This window comes from Stylophora pistillata, chromosome 4 (genome assembly GCF_964205215.1).
Source record: "Stylophora pistillata chromosome 4, jaStyPist1.2, whole genome shotgun sequence".
NCBI classification, from domain to species: Eukaryota; Metazoa; Cnidaria; class Anthozoa; order Scleractinia; family Pocilloporidae; genus Stylophora; species Stylophora pistillata.
In genome coordinates this window covers 27215952-27236401 of record NC_142522.1, presented here as the reverse complement: position 1 = coordinate 27236401, position 20450 = coordinate 27215952, and the positions used below count along the sequence as shown (strand labels likewise).

Sequence of the window (20450 nt, the reverse complement as noted above, 5' to 3'; positions counted from 1 at the left end):
TGTACAGGTAGTGTCAGATGGAACTTGAATGTGTGGATTGCTTATATCGTGTGGGGACTCATCAGTGGAGGGGGTTCTGTCAGCAGCTATCGGCGATCGCAGTCTTTTGTGGGTAAGCATCTGTGTTAAATTACGCCCTTTCTGATAGGCAACGAGAGGTGTTTCTTTGAATATGGCCTGTGTGTTGGACAGGAATGTGTGTTGGACTAAGGAATGCTCAAACCGTTTAATTGACGTCCTCGTTAAATCACACAAAGCTAAAAGCGTTACACTGAGAAATCAAATCGAGAGTAAATTGTCCACGTCACAACTTGAAGTACTTAAACACTGGCTTCAGCTTCAAAATGAGAATACTCATCGATTCTTGACCTCAAGAAAACAAGAGAAACTTCACCAAAACATTGCCCTGCAAAAGTCTAAAGTAAGTAAACACAAAACACCTTCATTGCCCACACCTATATGTAATGATTATCGACCCCAGGATGCCTATTCATTTACGTCACCTTCATCGGCCTCAACATCACACAATCGGCCAGGACCGAAAAAAGCACAGCTAAACCGTAAAAAATCTACTCCACTGATGCATGGAAATCATCAAGTTAAACGCAGAACCCACACTAGTAGATTGCATAATGTACACCACACACCTCCAAACTCGGCCTTTAGTCAGATCAACAACACAACTGGACGTGACAACCAGGGTAATAATCCTGTAATTGCATCCGGCCAATTCACACCTGTGAATTCAGCCCATTCACCAGATCATAAACATCACAGAGGGACCCACCGTGGCAGACACAACACGAAACCACGAGCTAATTATAACAACTTCAAAAATGTTATCAATCTCTCGGACCGCACATTATCGGAGCACGAACTCAGGATCTTGAGTAAAGGTCTGAAATTTGTCCCTACGCCGACAAATGTAAACAAAATTGAACTCATTACTGACATCAAACAATGGGTCGCCGAATGCGCTTAAGGGAATACTTTGGTAATGACGACAATAGTAACAGAGAGCTTGACGATGAAAACACCTACAAGAAACCATTGAATTGGACGCCATCTCCGGGCAGAGATATAGCGTTAGACTGCTATTTAAATGGAGTAGAACGTGCCATCTTGCAACACGCGCCCCACAACGCGTAACGCTCTAACATCACTAGGCTAGAACGCGAAGCTATTAAATCGCTTAAACGTGATAGTGCTATTGTTATTTTCCAAGCTGACAAAGGCGCAGCAGTAGAAATGCAAAACAAAAGGGACTATCTAACAGAAGCTTACAAGCAACTAAATGGTACTGATGAAAAGGGTAACAAGGTATATAAACATGTGACCAGCGACCCCACGTCTGACTTCGTCATCAGAGTAAAAGAAACTGTACAAGAGACCCACTCCAAGGGTGTAATCAACACCAATACAGCAGAGTATCTGGTAATGGAAAACGCTCAACCAGGAAATATCTATTTCTTACCTAAAATCCACAAACCGCAACGCCCACCTCCCGCTCGACCGATTTGTAACACCCTCAAATCTGCCACAACTAACATCTCTAAGTGGATTGATGATCAACTACACCCACTGGTCGAGAAACTACCCTCCCATCTCAAGGACAACAACGACTTTCTCTGTAAACTTGTCGAACTGAACAAAAGTCATACCTTACCGCCAGAGACTACTTTAGTAACATGGGACGTGAAATCCCTCTACACTAACATCTCACATAATGGTGGCATGGAAGCATGCGACTACTTCATGCGCCTTAATAATTTTGCAAACAACAGAAGAGAAACTATCGGACAATTCATCAATCTCGTTCTAACTTGTAATAACCTAACCTTCCAAGGCAAACATTACATTCAACAAACAGGAACAGCTATGGGAACACGAATGGCGCCGAGTTACGCAAATCTCTACATGGGTCGCCTTGAGAATCGCTTTTTGATAGTAGCTACTGACCAACCTCTTGTCTGGTTCAGATACATCGATGACATTTTTTTCATATGGACACACGGCGAAGAAAAACTCAAAAACTTCTTTAACAAATGTAACTCCTTTGACCCACACATCAAGTTTGAACAAACTGCATCAACTACAAGCATCCCTTTCCTAGACGTTCAAGTCATCATCAAAAACAACGGCGAACTTAGCACAGACTTATACACAAAACCTACCGATACCCACCAATACCTAAACTGGACCAGCTGTCATCCACGACACACTAAAACATCCATCCCATACAGCGTGGCATTGAGACTACGACGCATCTGCTCCGACAACGGGTTTTTTGAAAAACGAGCACGTGAGCTACACAACATACTACTTAAGCGAGGTTACAAGAAAAAGTTGATTAAGGAATGTATCATGAAAGCAAGGAGAACATCAAGGCAGGAAGCGTTCACAAGCAAACCTATTTCCTCCACTGACCGTGTACCACTTGTAATAACTTACAACCCAGCACTGTCAAACATCCCCAAAATCCTCAAGGAGCACCATCAAATACTCTTGACATCGTCCAACACACAAGCCATATTCAAAGAAACACCTCTCGTTGCCTATCAAAAAGGGCGTAATTTAACACAGATGCTTACCCACAAAAGACTGCGATCGCCGATAGCCGCTGACACAACCCCCTCCACTGATGAGTCCCCACACGATATAAGCAATCCACACATTCAAGTTCCATCTGACACTACCTGTACAATCTGTGGTCGATCATTCAAAACTAACAAAAATCTCAAAATTCATTTCTCTCATAAACATAAAAAGCAGAAACCACTGCAATCCACTAGTACCGGATTCTGGCCCTGTAGGGCTGACATAAGATGCAACTGCTGCAAAACATACGGGCAATTTACAGGGTCAGTTAAAAGCAGCACTACAGGAGAAACGATAACACTGCGACAACACACGTCATGCAAGACTAGCAATGTGATATACCTGATAGAATGCAGCAAATGTAACGATCAGTACGTAGGCGAGACAGGTCACCCAATTCACCACCGTGGCAATGAACACCGTAGCGACATCAAGGGTGGACATAAAAACATACCCTCTGTCAGACATTTTAAGAACTGTGGAGTCGACCATCTTAAACTTACGGTTACTGAAAAAGTTAGAAGTCAAAATCAAGAAATCAGAAAAGCAAGAGAAAATTATTCGTATTAAGACTCAATCCTACTATCAATAAGCTTACTACATGAATTATAACTACTTTAATTTATCTATTTTAGACACCATGACACGTTTCGCTGTTATCTATTCTATTTTTATATTATTACGTCATGACATGTTTACTGTTGACACGAATTTTAAATTTGAATATTGCTCATGTAATTAGTATGCTCCTGAGGAAGACCAAGACCGTCGAAACGTCGAGCTAATAAACCAACAAAGCTACATTGGAGTTTGCCTCTTTACCATTACATTTCTGCTTTTATTTACGTTATTTCAAGAGCCCACGATCGCTTCAGTGATCCTCCAGGCAGCGCGTTTGAGACTGATCAGCATTGTTTGTGGGACCCCTTACGAGCGTCTACTTATATATATATATAATTATACCTCAAGAATTAGGTTACTTGAACTTTTACTGCAACTCTGAGTTTCATGCCTCTTGCAAGAGGCATGAAACTCAGAGTTGCAGTAAAAGTTCAAGTAACCTAATTCTTGAGGTATAATTATCCATAGCTCTAGCCCTGCTATTGAGCACTTTTTAGTAGATGATGATCTCATTCCGCTATTTTGGTTATAAATATATATATATATATATATATATATATATATATATATATATATATATATATATATATATATCAAGTTAAAAGGCCTCGAGGTAACAGTGACGCCGCGCCAGGAGGATCCAAAGGGATTCACAATCCAAACCTCGATAAATAGTAGGAAAAATATTGTAGTACACGAGGACGGACAACTTCGAGCTAAGAAAGGCATATACTCAAATAAAAGTCTAAGAAAATTAAAAAAATTCGTTTCTCGGACCGAAACGTACTTTATTAAATTTTCTTAGACTTTTTATTTGAGTATATGTCTTTCTTAGCTCCAAGTTGTCCGTCCTCGTGTACTACAATATTTTTCCTATTTAACAATTATTCCATGAGCGCGCGTTGGATATGAGATGATAGATAGCCAGCGAGGCGCGTAGCGCCGAGTTGGCTATAATCATCTCATATCCAACAAGCGCGAGTGGAATAATTGTTTTATTAAAAACGTTAAATTAAATTATTAAATTTTATTAAATTTTTAGCTCCCTTTTAATCTTAAGCTGAAACGTACGCTTGCCATATTTGTAGATTATGGTATATTGGCTGATATACCATAATGGCTAAGCCAATAAAAAGTCTTGAATTGCATTATCCAATGATCTAGTTTTTAATAAATATATATATACAACCAAAATAGCGGAATGAGATCATCATCTACTAAAAAGTGCTCAATAGCAGGGCTAGAGCTATGGATAATTATACTTCAAGATTTAGGTTACTTGAACTTTTACTGCAACTCTGAGTTTCATGCCTCTTGCGAAGCAATCGTCAGGCAACTGCCAGAAATAACGGTTACAATCCACCGAAATTTAAAAGACAGAACAATGTGTACATGCGCGCGCAATATACTGCATGCGCTATCGTGACGTTACGTTCTTTAACAGGAATTTCCTGACATGTCTGCAACATGATGTCAGCTCATTTCTTTTGTTTAAACTTGCCATTTGCGGTTTACAAATGATAATATATTTTTCCCACAAACACAAATTGCATCTCTTAGCTACACTGGAATACGAACTAGCTTGTTTCACCTTGCGCCACTTAATATTAAACTTAGTGTCCTTATCTTTAAGACTCCATATATATTTACTAAGTTCAGTAGCACGTCTGTAACGTTCGTTTCGGAATGAACACAAGTGGTTCCTGTAACGCATTTTAAAAGCGGTGTCACAGAGACGAATGAACGTTTCCTTTGCGGTTTCTGTGGTGACCTCTGCCTGGTAAATTATGCTTTCCATGTTACAGCTTCCATCCATGGGGCATATGTCAGGTTTCCTACAGTTGCAGCTTTTCCTAGCTCGGTCATTAGTGCGTGCGAGTTTCCGGATTTCAGATTTGTTATGGTTAGATATGACAGTTTTAATGCTGCCCATGCAGCTGTAGCTCAATTTAAGGGTGTTTCGGTTGAAAATTTTGTGAAGAGGATTACTTTTGGAGAAATGCTTATCAATAAGTGCAAGGAAGCATTTTCCAACGTTAGTTTCCATGTTCTTTTTATATGGTGGGTTAAACCATGTAATGTTCCGCTGCCTGTTTCTTCGTGGACGTGGTGCCTGGTTTGATGCGGCTTTGAAACACAGGGTGTAGCTATACCCACTTTTTTTGAGAGCTTCTTGATAAATAGGTTTAGCGCTATCGAAGCATTCCCTGTCGGAGGATATCTCGGAGAACCTCCTATTGATTGATTCAGGGATGTTGTGCAGAATGGATGGTGGGTGGTTGGATTTTTTATGCACGTACAGGGGGATGTTGCCTTCCTTAGTAAAAGGATAATACTTCCCACTTGAGAGGTCAAGTGTGACGTCTAAAAAATTGGTTTTGGTGATGTTAGCCTCGACTGTGATTTTTAAGTCATTGTCGCGGAAGACTTTACAAAAACCTTTCTTGATATTCTCTATTTCCTGCGGTGTTCCATTGAGGGCAGCCAAACCATCATCCCGGTATAAACCAATATTTTGACCATACTTCTCAGTAAGAATTGATAAGAGAAAGCATCCAACCAGCTCACACGTTTCCGCTCCATCGAAGGACCCCATGGTAACATCAAAGAGGTTGCTGGCAGATTTCTTCTCCCATGGGCAATCATCGTTAAATAGCAGAGATCGTTTTGCATGCAAGATAATTTCACGCTCATGCCTGTTGATTGAGCAGTGCTTAGAGGCAAAATCTAGTGCTTTGGAAAGCAACTTCTCAGTTATGGAGGGGTAAAATTCACAAACATCGAAACAGATGAATGAAAGAGAGCTCTTGTTTTCTAAACTATTAAACCATTTTAAGACACTTGAGGTGTTTTTCCACTGGTTTACTTTACTGCTGGTAATGATAGCGTTAATTTCATCGAGGATATGCTTACTGATTTTCCCAATTTCAGGCTTAGAATGGTTTATTAAGCGGCGTGATGGATTGTCTTGAAAATTGGGCTTATGATCTTTCAACGTGATGAATGTATCTTCCTGCATTTCTTAAACAATACAGAATCCACAGCAAACGAGTCATACGGTTTCAAATCCAGATACTCTCCGCCTCAAATCAACGAGTTGCTACCTTTTGAAGATGCCATGACCCAGCTTATCCAGAACATAAAATTCAAGGACACCAAATGCACCCTCCTCATTTCCGCCGATAAATCCAAAAATTTCTATACCACGAATCCTTCCTCGTACGACAAATTGCTTCAAGAGAACATTACCAAAACCTACAAAAAGTCAAGCGATCATCTTCTTGACAAGTTAGACTCCCAGTCTGCCAGAATTGCTGAGCGACTCAAGTTAGACAACTGCATTGAGAAATTGGCTAAGGAAGATGCATTCATCACGTTGAAAGATCATAAGCCCAATTTTCAATAAAAACATTTCGGTCAGAGACCTCTTTCAGTTATTTACAACTTTTGAATAAAAAAGAGCTTTAAATAAGATCGAGGTGTTAGTGATTACGTAATTGAAGGTGACGACTAACGAATTAGATACAAGATTTTGTATCTAACTTACTATTACAGTCAAACTAAGTGAAGCGTACCCCTCAGGATCACATTAATGATTTGATTATTTGAATATTGAACCCGCTAATCGTTTCAGGAGCGCAATAACGAATTGAATATTTGAACATGGAACCCGCTAACCGTTTCAAGAATGCAATAATGGATTGATTATTTGAATATTGAACTCGATAGCCGTATTCGTTTTGAAAAGGCGCGGATCATTGTTCAAATCAGAAAATCCATTTCTGATTGGATTATGCGAACACGTGATGATGGATCGGAACTATTTCAACATGGCGTCAGACTAGGAGGGAAAGGTGAGTTCGAGTGTTGTGTAGAACTTCTTGAAAATGTTGTAAATGGAATGTTATCGAGAGCTTTTTCGCCTATTTACGAAATTGTAGAAATTCTTGTGTGTATTCATTGTCGAAAAAAATAGTTTACGGGCGAAGCCATCGCAATACTTTTTTTATTTCGTTAATATTTGCGATCGACTGTTTTCGCAGTGTTTTACAGGGCAGTTTGTTCATTTTCAGGATTCCTCATCAAATAGAACAATCTCATTGGACTTCAGAAATGAACTACTAATTTGAACAATGATCCGCGCCTTTTCAAAACGGATACGGCTATCGGGTTCAATATTCAAATAATCAATCCATTATTACATTCGCGAAACGGCTAGCAGCTTCAATAATCAAATAATCAATTCATTATTGCATTCTTGAAACGAGTGGCGGGTTCAGTATCCAAATGATCAATTCATTAATTTAATCTTGAGAGGTACGCTCCACTTAGTTTTACTGTAAAATTTTTTATCTCGTTTACGTCAGAAGTTGTCCATCCTCGCTTTTTTTAACTCTCTCTACTCTCTCTCTCCCTCTCTCTCTCAGACACACGACAACATAGAGTCAATTTGCTTTATGTAATAAACAAGCATTTATTCTGCTAGTTAAATCGTTTTTCAATTTTTTTTCTATCATATTAGCCTAATAATGAATCAACATCGTTTTGCGTCCAGATGGATAGTCGTCCACATTTTTCAAGACTGAATCATTAAGGAATTCTTTCTTTATTGCAAATATTACGTAAACATTAACAGGAAGTCATTTTTAAGCCCTTCTCGAATGATATTAACGGAGACAATCCCTCTCTACTTTCATCGGCGCGAAGTGGATCGACAGACCTGTTCTCAAAGGCGGCGATGAGATCTTCCGGAAAATGTTCGGCTGGTTCCCGCGTATTTTCACCAGGGGAGTAACTCTGCCGATGGATGAAGTATTCTGCTTTTCGTTCTTTAACTCGTTCTACAACAATACGGTTGACTTCGTAAACGCCCATTACTGTTGGCTTTACCTTCGGACGGTATTTTGAATTACAGGCACGATCGCAAACATTATTCAGTAATGTTACGTAAAAGCCTGGCTGATGCCTCGCACGCCTCGACATGTTAATTCGAAGGTCTTGATTATCAACTGTCTTTTTTATATGTTTTGATTTACCAAAACGGATCCAAATATAAATAATTATCTAAGTGTTCACTCAAGCATAAACCTGTTTTAGGTAATCGCTTAGTTGTTTGTTTTTTCTCTCGATGTTCTTGTAATCCTTAATTCTTCTTTTCTGTTCGGGAACAAGAAAGACTAACTTCTAATAACTATTAGGTTATCAAAAAAAAATCAGCGGAACATAAAATTGCGCGTGTCAAGTAAAAACGAGTGGCTTATGCATCGCACTGCTCAGAATGACTCTTAATGATTAAGTAACTTTTTCGCGCTGTTAGATCTCTTATCGGGGCCCCTCTTACGAACAAGTGAGCCCCCAGAGTAAGTTTACGCAAAACATTTCACTTTGTCACGGGTAAATTGCTGATTGAGTACCGCTATTTCTAGTCCCCTGCCGCCGCTTTTCACTCCAAAAAAAGAAACGGGGGAGGGGGCGGGGGGGGGGGGGCCGCCAGGCCGGTTCTAAACCGCCAGGTCGATAGGAAACTCTCGATAATTTTCTATTGAGTCAAATAAAAAATGTCGTTGCACACGAATTTGCAAAACGCTTTGGGAACTGTGCGGCCGGCCTTTAATTAGTGCGTTATTGTTAACTGTATCGCACCTTGGGACTCACATCACGCACCAAACCGTTTGATTGATAGCAGCTGAAATCTGAAATGCGACTCAAGTATTCCCAAAGCTAAATTTGTTGCCCAATTACAGCTGATAAGTTCTACACATGCAAATGGATATTCCGCTCGTTGATAAACTGGGCACTTTAAGTACATGTCGCGAAAGACATTAATAGCATTCTGTGCGATGCTGGAGTTAAAAATGGGGGTGTGGCTTAATTTCTTGCTAACCCAAGACAAGTGCGATAGAGTGAACCGTAAATTGTGGTGAAGTGATGTTTGTGTGTAATATCTGAGCATGACAATTTACTAGCATTAGTATAGCTCATGAAGAAACCTGTAAGTTTGAAATGTTGAGTACTGCAGTAAATGTAGAAACTGGAATTAGTTCTCAGTGTATTTTTATGCCATAATAAAAAATTATCTACGATGAGCTAGCGAATAGCAACGAATATCCTAGCCTCTTCTATTGCACAATTTTATGATGTGACAAAGTTTGTCCACTTTCCAACGTAAAAAATCAACATGATACCAGCTCAATTTAGTGTAAGGTTGTGCGAGATTTAATTGAGGATCCTTGAGGCTCGCTTTGCATGCTTTTTTCTAATATTTAGCCTAGAATTTTCCCTCGGTGACTATCTATTCCCTATCATCAATCAAATAAGGAGCATTCTAAATATCAAATGAAAAACAATTGATGAGTAATAAAAACAAGTATTGATCATCCGCGAATTGTTCCCACATCAAAGCGCGACTTGAACCTTTGACCCACGGCTAACGACCATTAGTCAAACTCCATGACGAATCGACAGGTGGATGCGTATTGAGTGAATGGTAAGGTTTACTTTCTACGAACGGCCGACCGATATCGACCCGTGGCCCACCTAAATTCAATTGAGTCCATCCAGTTGAGTTTCATCCAATTTATTTACTAGCTGCTAAAAATTGTTTTGTTATACTCTCTCTGTTATGGAACAAAACAAAAACAGAATCCTACGTGAGTCTGCGTAGCTAGTCCACAAGCTTGACCATAAAAGCCCCCAGGGCACTTTGTTGCGCATTTCGAAAGAGATGAATGACAAAAATAACCATGAAGGCGCTCAAATCAAAGGTTTTGGATCACAATCAGTTACATTCAGCATTTCAGCAGTCGCGTAGGTAAATTGTTACGAGACTGGCCGATCTTTTCTGCTTCATTTTATGAACAACAGTTAATTGTTTGAACCAAGAGTAACATATGATCATGCAATCAGATCTTCCGGGTGAGATTAGTCTTACTATTGACAGTGATAGTGACAAACTATGCGGAAGTCATTTTTAAAGTTTTCTCAAGACCAATTTTACCAAGATGATCGTTAGACATTGCTGTAGTTCGTATTTCGTTCACTTCAGCAGCCAAACGTCCTAAGTTTTCGAATTTATCGTTTTCTGCTCTTATTATTGGATTTGAAGCCACTAACTCTATTACAATAAATATCGTGAAAGGTGTCGGAACAAAGTGCATGTAATTTGCAAAGCCAAACCGATTATCAGCGATATCATTACTTAGGCAGAAATCCCGCTCACCACGTAAGGAAAGCCGGTCCATTGACCATTTCCTTTACGAGCTGAATCGTTTTTCAGTCCTCAACTGTTTTCTTCCCATATCAAACCTGATAATTTAGTAGTGTCATTTTGCTTCCAGATAGGTAGTCGTTCCCATTTTTCAAGACGTAACTATTACAAAAATTATTTCTTTCTGCAAAGATTACTTAAACATTAAAGAGGAATTCCTTTTTCTTTTTGAATTTTGAATTTCTAAAACGAACTAACCAACAAAATACAAAAGCACATTGCTTTTGAGTTACCTTCACTCTTCTTAGTTGCACTTTCAGTCAGTTCACCTTCTGGTTTATCCTGTTGGCTAACCAGTTTCTCTGCCTCTGAAACATTACCAAATTTGTCATGGAATGCGGGCTTTGTTAACGAAGTTTGATTTTAAAACATTGTAACAGAAAGACTAAAATATTTTTACAGGTTTAAGCTATATATAAATGTGCATGTATTTATCTTAAACAAAAGACACATGATAACATAGAATCTATTTGTTTTATGAAATAAACAAGAAATACATTGAACAACAACAAACATATGAAACATATGAGTGAACTGCGGTTATGAGACGTATATAAGAACGATCCTTCGCAGTAAAGCACTATTTGAGCAATAGTGGAAATCAGACCTGAAAAAAAATTTCAGGCCTGTACGGGATTCGAACCACTGACCTGAGGTCAGTGGTTCGAATCCCGTACAGGCCTGAAATTTTTTTCAGGTCTGATTTCCACTATTGCTCAAATAGTGCTTTACTGCGAAGGATCGTTCTTATATACGTCTCATAACCGCAGTTCACTCATGTTTCATATGTTTGTTGTTGTTCGATTTATCATCTACGGGTTTATATCGAATTAATTTGATGGCCTGCTCCCAGTTGGCTTGTTAGCTCAATTGGTAGAGCGCTGCACTAGTATCGCAGAGGTCAGTGGTTCGAATCCCGTACAGGCCTGAAATTTTTTTCAGGTCTGATTTCCACTATTGCTCAAATAGTGCTTTACTGCGAAGGATCGTTCTTATATACGTCTCATAACCGCAGTTCACTCATATGTTTCATATGGTTGTTGTTGTTCGATTTATCATCTACGGGTTTATATCGAATTAATTTGATGGCCTGCTCCCAGTTGGCTTGTTAGCTCAATTGGTAGAGCGCTGCACTAGTATCGCAGAGGTCAGTGGTTCGAATCCCGTACAGGCCTGAAACTTTTTTTTTTTTTTTTTTTTCAGGTCTGATTTCCACTATTGCTCAAATAGTGCTTTACTGCGAAGGATCGTTCTTATATACGTAAGAAATACATTGTTAAAGTGCTACTGAAACGTAATTTTCATATCCGAGATTTTTGCAATATAATAGAGTTTGAACGTTATTTGCAAACGCTGTGTACTTTTTTTGGGCCAACGTTTAGCAGAAAGTACATTTTTAACCATTTGAAGTTGACCGGCTGAGATCAAAATTGGCGGCCATCTTGGCGCGGCCAAAACAGCCCTGTGACGTCACTGGTTGTGTACTTCTGTGAAAGAAGGGTAAAAGCATGGAGTGTGGCTTGCATGTTGGGAGGCCGAAAGAGAGGATTTCGGGCAAAATGCCATCCTCGTCTTATTCATCGGCGGCCACACCGGCATCTTGGCTATCTGCGAGAGGTTCGCCTTGATAGGGAGCAAAATTCCCGACTGATACCGAGAACGAATCTCTACGAGTCTATTTAGTTAATCGGCAACTGACGAGATCCACAAGATTAGGATCGAAACCGCGATCTTGCCTGACCATCTACAGAAAATGTCGAAAGATATTATAACGGTAGATGGGCTACTAAACGCCCCGGGCCAAAGCAATGCCATTCAAAGAATGAAGAAAACATGGAAGCCTCATACGACACCGTCACTGAAGATGATCTACTCGGCAAGTCTGAGGATAACGAACAAATCCCTCTGTACCAAATGCCTAGCAGAACACGCCCAGAATCCCTACAATATAGGGCGAGGGCCAAAATAAGAGCAGACGAGGATTTAAAAAATGAGATAAAGTAAATCCTTAACAACGCGGAGCAAGAAACAGTAAAGGCGATCATGTGCTTCTATGAACGTGAAATCGGTCGTTTTAATACCGAAATAAAGAAAAGAAAACGAGCCAAAACGGCTGGAACACTGAACACTAAGAACTGTAGTACGACCGAATCAGCGCGCGTGGCGCAAGCTGAAAGCAATCAAGACAACTTAACGATCGAGACAGTCAAAAGAATAGTTGTACATCTACAAAGGCGAACGATTCGAAAAAGACGCAATCCCTGATGTGCGTACTCAGTGCCACACATAAAGCAAATTCTCACGAAAAACTGGCAATTAATAGAAACACAACCACTACTGAGCGAACTATACAAAAATTCGCCGTATCTTACAAAAGAAGGCGGTCGCTCAAAGACATACTCGTGAGGGCTAAACTTTGAATAGGCTACTCTAAACACACGCTTGGGAGTCGTGTAGACCTGTCAACCCCATTTTACGCCACCATCTTCCTCTTCGCTACTGGAGACAACTTCGCTTCGTTCAGAAGAAGATTCACTTGACAAAACTTCAATATCTGCCATCTCCTTCGCCCACGAATACAAACAAACAGTGAGTGAAATAAACCACGCTATCGGAGTGAACACAACCAGTGACGTCATCAATCCATTTGGCTCGGTACCAGGGCCCGGACATGGTTTTGTGTAAAATTTTTGATTTGAACGGTTAAAAAAGATATCTTAGGCTTCTTTTTGGCCAAAGCAAATTATCTCATGATGATCAGCATATTCAAAACTACATGTTAGAGCAAATATTTCAGATACGAAAATTTCGTTTCAGTAGCACTTTAATGATGACCTCATATATGCATCTGTTCTCCGAAAGAACACAAGTCGTAAATGAAGCAATAATCAAAATGCGTGTATAATTTAACTTATCAAGTATATATATATATATATATATATATTAGTGTAATTCAGTTTGGAACAGAAGAAAAATTGAAACATTAGACAAGAGACAAGACTGGGCTAAAGTGCTCTCAATCGACTTGAATTAAATATTTCGGATAGCCTTGGTTCAAAAGCATTTTATGAAAGTTCCCGAAAAAAAATTCCAAAATATGTATAACACTCCGAAGAGAACTGATCCATTTTAAACAAAAAGCTCGATATATTCATGAGTAGAATGGAGTGAAAAGCGCATATCTTGACATCACTTAGTAAAATCCCAGACTTAAAAGGAGTGAAAGCCGTGATCCGCGACGGGCGACCATTACTCAAACTCTTCGAAAAGCTCCTGTGCAATCCCCTTGAACGTTGTAACGGATCAAGTAAAATGTACTGTACATTTCGAAAGGCAAGCAATAAATAAAAATTAAGTTGTTTAATCGAGGGGTCCAAAGGTTTTGGATAATAATGATAATAATAATAATAATAATAATAATAATAATAAAAATAATAATAATAACTTGTATTTATATAGCGCTCATATCTTGAGCTCATGGCGCTTTACAACACTGTACGGGGGACTTTACCAAACTGCTAAGCAGTTTACAATCAAATAAAGGCGAATATGACAGATACCCCCTCCCCCCAATTCCCAGTAACCAGGCCAGACCACACCACAGTAATCTCGTGAAGTGGGTTCTTTAATGTCCCCTGCCTAACCAGATTAACTAATTAATAAATGCAGGAGACGGGAACTCCATTCATTCGTCCGAGAAGACTAGAATATCTAACCATTTCTTGATCGATGTTATAGAAAGGTAGCATATTCTTCTCAATTATTTTAAGACCCCGAGTGTTGGTCCGGCCGGGGCTCAAACCCTCGACCTCCCGCACAACAGTCCGGCGCTTAACCAATTGAGCTAACCGGGAGGCGGTTAACAATAATCGGTTGGATAACAATAAACAGTCATGTTCAGCATTTCAGCAGTCCAGTAGGCAAATTATTACAAGACTGGCCGATTTTTTCCGCTTCATTTTAAGGGACTCAGTCACTTGTTTGAACCCAGGAGTATCATATGACCGTGTAGTATGATCCTCCGGGTGAGAGTAGTACTGAATAGGACTGTTGTTAGTAGTAGTGCATGACGTTGCAACAACCGTAGGCAGTAGTCATCGTCAGAAGTTTCCCATTGGTCAGCGGTGAGCGACCAAGATGGACGTCTGAAATTAAGCTCCGCTGTCTTTACTCAAATATACAGCTTAATCACTTTGTACATATAAATTTTTGATCACGTGCATTTATTTATCTGCTGTACTTTTTCTTTTCTTTTTATTCTTAAAATTAAGCTGTAATGATCTTTTCATTTATAATTTGCTTTAGACTCTTAACAAATTGTTGTCACTGCCCGCCGCGGCTAGCCTGTGCTACTTGCGGGCAGTGTCAATTATGTAAGGTTTTTCTTTTTCTTTATTTTCCTTGAGTAATTTTTAATCATTGTAACCCCCCACCCTAATGCGAAATAAATTGTTGTTGTTGTTTGTTGTTGTTGTTATTTGGTCATTGTCACTAGCGGTTGTTAATCAGCGAGAACTACTCTTACTCTAGTTCGCTATGCTGTCAAAAAACGGAATTAAAGCCATCAGTAGTTCTTTTTCTATTATCAACTGAGAGGTGTATGTACATCTTTGGAGACCAGTGACAATTATGTCGTAGTTCGTATACCATTATACCAGTAGCCTAATGCAACAGCCAAACATTGCAAGGTTTCGAATTCCTTTTTTCTAAACTTGATATTGGATTTGAAACAACTAACTAACTCTTAAGTAGTGAAAATCGTGAAAAGTGTAAAAGCACTTGATTTCGCATTGTGTCGTGTGATACAGTAACCTGACTTTTTTGTCCCGCGATGGCCATATTCACAAAGGGAAAATTACGATTTCAGAGAAGACGCATAACACAAGCCGTCGGTCTTTTGATATTTTAATTGCGTGAGAGGATTTTTCCGGATCTTGCTCCGTTAAAGCCCTTATTCAATATTGAGAATGCGGGGAAAGAGTTCTGGTCCCCTATTGGAAATCTGATTACCATAACAATGTGACTGACATGTTAGTTTTTGCCCTCCTGAAGACAAATAAACTTACGAAAAACAAAAACACATTAATTTTGAGTTACCTTCACTCTCCTTCGATGTACTTTTAAGCAGTTCACTTTCGGGTTGGCCAACCAGTTTCTCTGTCTCTGAAACATTACCAAATTTCTCACTTGGGGTTTGGACTTCGCTAGACCTTTTCTTTACTTCACCATGTGGTTGTTGAATCCGTTTCATCAATTCAGCTGGCCCAGATATGTTTCTAAGAAGGTCCAAGCCTGCCAAAATAATTAAGGAAACGCTCTATCACTTGCTTGTCTTGACCTAGCAGCTTACATTATCTCAGATGATGACATTTTGGAAAATCACTGGATCAGTCTCTAGACTGTAAAACAATCGGCTATTTTCTCAAAAATCAGTGAAGCGACTTACGCCTGCGAAAAACTTTATATCTTAATATGTAGAGACTAGGGTTTTGAGTCTAGGTGGTTTTCGAGTTGAGAAAAAGTAGTTATCGCCTGACGGATCGGATTTCCCTCAGAACACATTCTGTTCCAAAGGATCGTGCGTAAGGTACTCATTGATTTCGAAACGCATTCTTTTAGAACACAAAGGGTCAGACGTGTAACTAAATTGCCTCCTCATTCAGCGGTTTTGCAACAAAAACGATTTATAAACTTTGGGTGATCGGTCACATTAACACGCATAAAAAATAAACAAATAAGCATTTGAGATTTGCATCCCTGTAATGTTTAAGATACAGTGTGGCATAAACCGTTTGCGATTTAAATTGCGATTAGGAGAGAATGGTTTTTCTCGCTTCGAATTAATGTTTGGTATTTTCAAAAAGTACCCAGTACTAAGCATTGATAATACTTTCGTTTTTGTTTAGTACGTAGAACGCAAACATATATTTTTACGAAGACGTTCTTGTCCCTTGGCATATCCATTTGTTGCTACTTTTCTAGCAACAAATCTATTTGTTACAATTTAATTTGATCAAAGGTGAAATTGAAACATAAGATAAGAGACAGAGCTCGACTTAATTTTCTCTCCATCGATTTGACCAAAATATTTCGGATAATCTCGATATATGTATTAAGATGGTATAACAATATTCTAAGAAATCTGTACAACCCCTCAAAAGCGCACTGATCCATTCAAAAAGAAAGATCGATATTTTCAGGGCTTTAATGAATGAAAAGGGCATATCTCCCCCTTCTTCAGAAAAAGACTTTTATCTACGTCGCTGTCATTTTCGATTCAGTGACAATTCCTTTGTCCCTGTAAGGAAAAGGTTTCTGAGTTAGGTTTAAGACGAAGGTACGTCTTCGGCTTATGAATCTCTAAAAATTACTAATCAGAATAGGTCAAGAACTCTTTCAATTCTAAAGCCCTCGCTGCATTCGTTTTTTAAGTTATTGGGTAAAATATTGTAAACTTGAAGCGAATGTCAGGCAGAATATTCTATTTGAATGGAGAGCACCTAAGGTATGTTGACATGATCAGTTACACAAATTAGTTTTTAAATACCTCTGGCTTCAAAGTTGTCCAGTTCTTCGAGAAAATCCCTGATATCTGCAGCAGATATGACTCCTTCTAAAAACGAAGACAGGAATCTTCTTAACTCTTCATGAAGACGTCGGGCTTCTCGAGGGCTTATAAAACGTTCCCAATGCCCAGCAAACACACTCGCATGTTCTAGGAATCCTCTTTGGATGAGAAATCTGATCCCCTCTGGCCCACTTAATTCATCACAATCAGTGATCGATGATAGGAAAGTGTCGGGAAAAGACGAGTAAAAACCTTCCAAGGGGTTGTCCATCTTTCTCTTAATGTTTTCCTTTTTGATTTCCTCTACCATTAGTTTGCGTATTCGTGGAAGGACGAGGTTTTCCAGTGCTAAACTAGTGAGAAGCCATTGCTTCTGAACCTCCGTCAAATATAAATTTTCTCGAACACCTTCAGGAACACTGGAAGGAGATAGAGTCCCTTTGAATGAGCAAAAAACACAAGGTTAGCGCCTTCTTTTCGGTCATCCTTAAGCAGGCTGCTTTACGGTCATTTCGATACAATGTCGTTTCGATGCAAGACGATTCGATACGAATGAAGTCAACTCGATACATCGACAAAGTTTATCCAATACATGTAAAAAGTCCGTTTGATACAACTTCAGTCATTTTGATGTAAACTGGTAATTGAGTTAAACGTTAAACGGCGTATAAACATAGTAAACATGTAAAACGGCGTATAAACATAGCCGTAAAAATTACGTATGTTAACAGTTAGTCGCAAGGAAGTTAACCTTAAAAATGAATAAAGGCTGATAGTTTCTAAAGAAACTGTTTGGGGCTGCGTCGGTGGGGGTAACGAAATAATTTGAATATATCAACAAAGTTGAAATGGTAAATTGGCCACCGCTACGATTATAAAAGCTGACGTTTCGAGCGTTAGCCCTTCGTCGTCGCTCCGACCTTAAAAACTTTACCTTTTGAAAACAATGAAAAAAAATTAAAATCGTTGGCCGTGAAATGGCTAAAATTTGAACCGTTAGAGCCTTAAATGCTCGAATCTCCTCATTGAGAACCTCTATATCTGGATGTCTGGATGATAAACCAAGACTAACCTTAAGAACTTCTGCAAATACTTGCAAATCGAATAATCGAGCACTGACATCAAACTTACATGTACATCTTTCTTGTGTTATTCTTGAGCCATACGCTCTAATGTGTTCGCTCCTTTGGAGATGCCATCTCTTATCGCAGCAAGGTATATTGCCGAACTATTGTCGTCTTGACCTCTTAAAATCTCTTTATCGGAGTGGTATACAGTTGAAAACATCAAAATTTATCCCCCACTAAGTTGTATCAAAATGATTGAAGTTTTATCGAAACCACCTACGTGAATTAAATGGAATTTGTCGATATTTAAAATCGATATTAACATTTACTATTTAGGTCAACGATAAAAATTGTCCAACTTCAACAAGTTATATCAATATCAACGCTTCAAACACACTACATCCAACAACGAAAGTAACTCAACATCAACAAATTCTCCCTGTCTGCAACCCTAGCGAATCACGTCAAAACCAACACGGCCTAGAGCTTCATGTTCAACAACAAAACACGTTCAACAATCTGGGAAAGAGCGACTGAAAATAGCCGGGGGATCTTGGGACTTGTATTTTGATCTTGCTTTCGAGGAGGCAAATATGGCGGATGACGAGGAGAGATCGAGAACTCGGCAATATGTTAGGAAGGAGCTAATTAGAGAGTCTGTTATTCAGGACCAGAAATTTAATTCGGTCCACAACTTCTAGTTCTGCGAATGTATTAAGTAATCGGTCATTACAAAATGCAGACTGCAGACTGGGTACAAACTGCAGACTTGGGATTTAAACTGTTTTTTTGCAACCATGTAAGAGAACATGGAATCGAACCATGTGAAATCGCAACGAACTTTAGGGTCCTGAGGAAATGCTCAAACAAGTTCGATTGTTTGATTTTCGAAATGCTTTTTTTATTCGGGACCTTAAGCCAATATTGAACAAACCATAGTTAATAGTTCCCTCTATTAACTCTGAACAAACAGCGATTCTATTCGCGCGAAGCTGTTTGCTTGACACTTCATATAAATTAATTTTCATCCTTTTCACTGCTTATTTACACTTCCTTTTTGTTATTAGTTATTAGCTTTATTGTTTATATGTAAATACTTAGCTTTTACATTCATTTCACTGTTTCAGAAATCGTATGTATGCGGAAATTTACTCATGAACTCTAACTTGAAAATGACCGTGTAGCGGTCGAAACGTCGTTCATATTTTTTATCGCTCGTTTTTATCACTATATGTTTCAGTCTAGTTGTAGTTGATTTTCGCTAGTACTACGTTTACCGACATTTTAGACTATTTTGGTCATGAAAACTAAAGCTTAAAACAAACCGGCCAGGTCAGATTTGCAAAAATTGCCTGATTTTGTTTTTGTTTGTTTTGTATTGTTTTGTTTTTTTTAAGTAAAGTAGATTTATGTTTTGGTAATTTGTATGACTTATGGTCGTGGGTTTATTGACGTGGGTGTGGCCGTGCGTAAGTCGTGAATGATCACAATTGATAATCAAAATAAATTGAAGTTTTGGGCGAAAAATTTTAAAAATGCTCCTAATTTGATTGATTTGAAAAGGGGAAAGTGTTTTTGTAATCGAATTCATATGATTTGGAGTTCCCAAGGGGTTGTGGCCTATTTGGTTGGTAACCCAAGAAAAGTGCGATAGAGGGAGTGGAAAATTGTGGCGAAGTGACGTTTGTAAGTGGTATCTAAACATAATAATTTACAAACAATAAATAAATGTAGCTCGTGAAGAAACCTTTAAGTTTGGAATGCTGAGTACTACAGTAAATTTAGAAACTGGAATTGGTTCTCAGTGTATTTTTATGCCCCCATAAACAGTTCTCTGCTATGAACTCGCTAATAGCAGCGAATATTCCGATCTCTTCTCCCACTTACACGTTCCTGCGAGAGGACGTATATGACCTGATTTTACGCTGTGACAAAGTTTGATCGCTTTCCAACATCGAAAATCTTTTAAATGAATTACGGCGATTCATCAATACTTAATAAGCAATTTCTTAGAGATCGATTCAGAGATGAAAATTAGCGATAAAAACACACGACGTTTCGACCTCTCCGAGATCATTTTCAAGTGAGTAAAAGTATTCTAAAATAACATAAAAAGGTAGGAAAAGGTGAAGTGGGCAAAAATGTGGCTAACGCTAAAATGTGATACAGTCTGTAAGAAAGTGCTAAAAATATTTATTAGGTAAAAACAATGGAATAATAATCACAAGAACTACTCTAAACAAATAATTTGGCGCGAATTGAGTCGTACTGTTTGTTTAGTGTTAGTTTGAGTTCTTTGATTAAAAAACATTTAAAAAATAAGACACTC

General features: G+C 38.8%; 1 protein-coding gene and 1 pseudogene across 2 annotated transcripts in view; both read right to left on the bottom strand.

The window, feature by feature from the left end:
- LOC111344598 (uncharacterized) overlaps nucleotides 1-20450 on the bottom strand; it is a 68548-nt gene that overhangs the window by 10715 nt on the left and 37383 nt on the right. Inside the window, exons 5-7 of one of the 2 annotated variants that reach the window (XM_022951840.2) lie at nucleotides 17034-17492; nucleotides 15584-15778; nucleotides 10720-10794 (exon numbers count right to left, since the gene is read on the bottom strand). In XM_022951840.2, the coding sequence (XP_022807575.2) occupies nucleotides 10720-10794; nucleotides 15584-15778; nucleotides 17034-17492 (729 nt within the window). The remainder of the gene's footprint in view (nucleotides 1-10719; nucleotides 10795-15583; nucleotides 15779-17033; nucleotides 17493-20450) is intronic. The other variant, XM_022951841.2, reaches the window with a different exon arrangement.
- The window catches only part of LOC148733127 (uncharacterized), a 2942-nt pseudogene continuing 2704 nt past the window's right edge, over nucleotides 20213-20450 (bottom strand).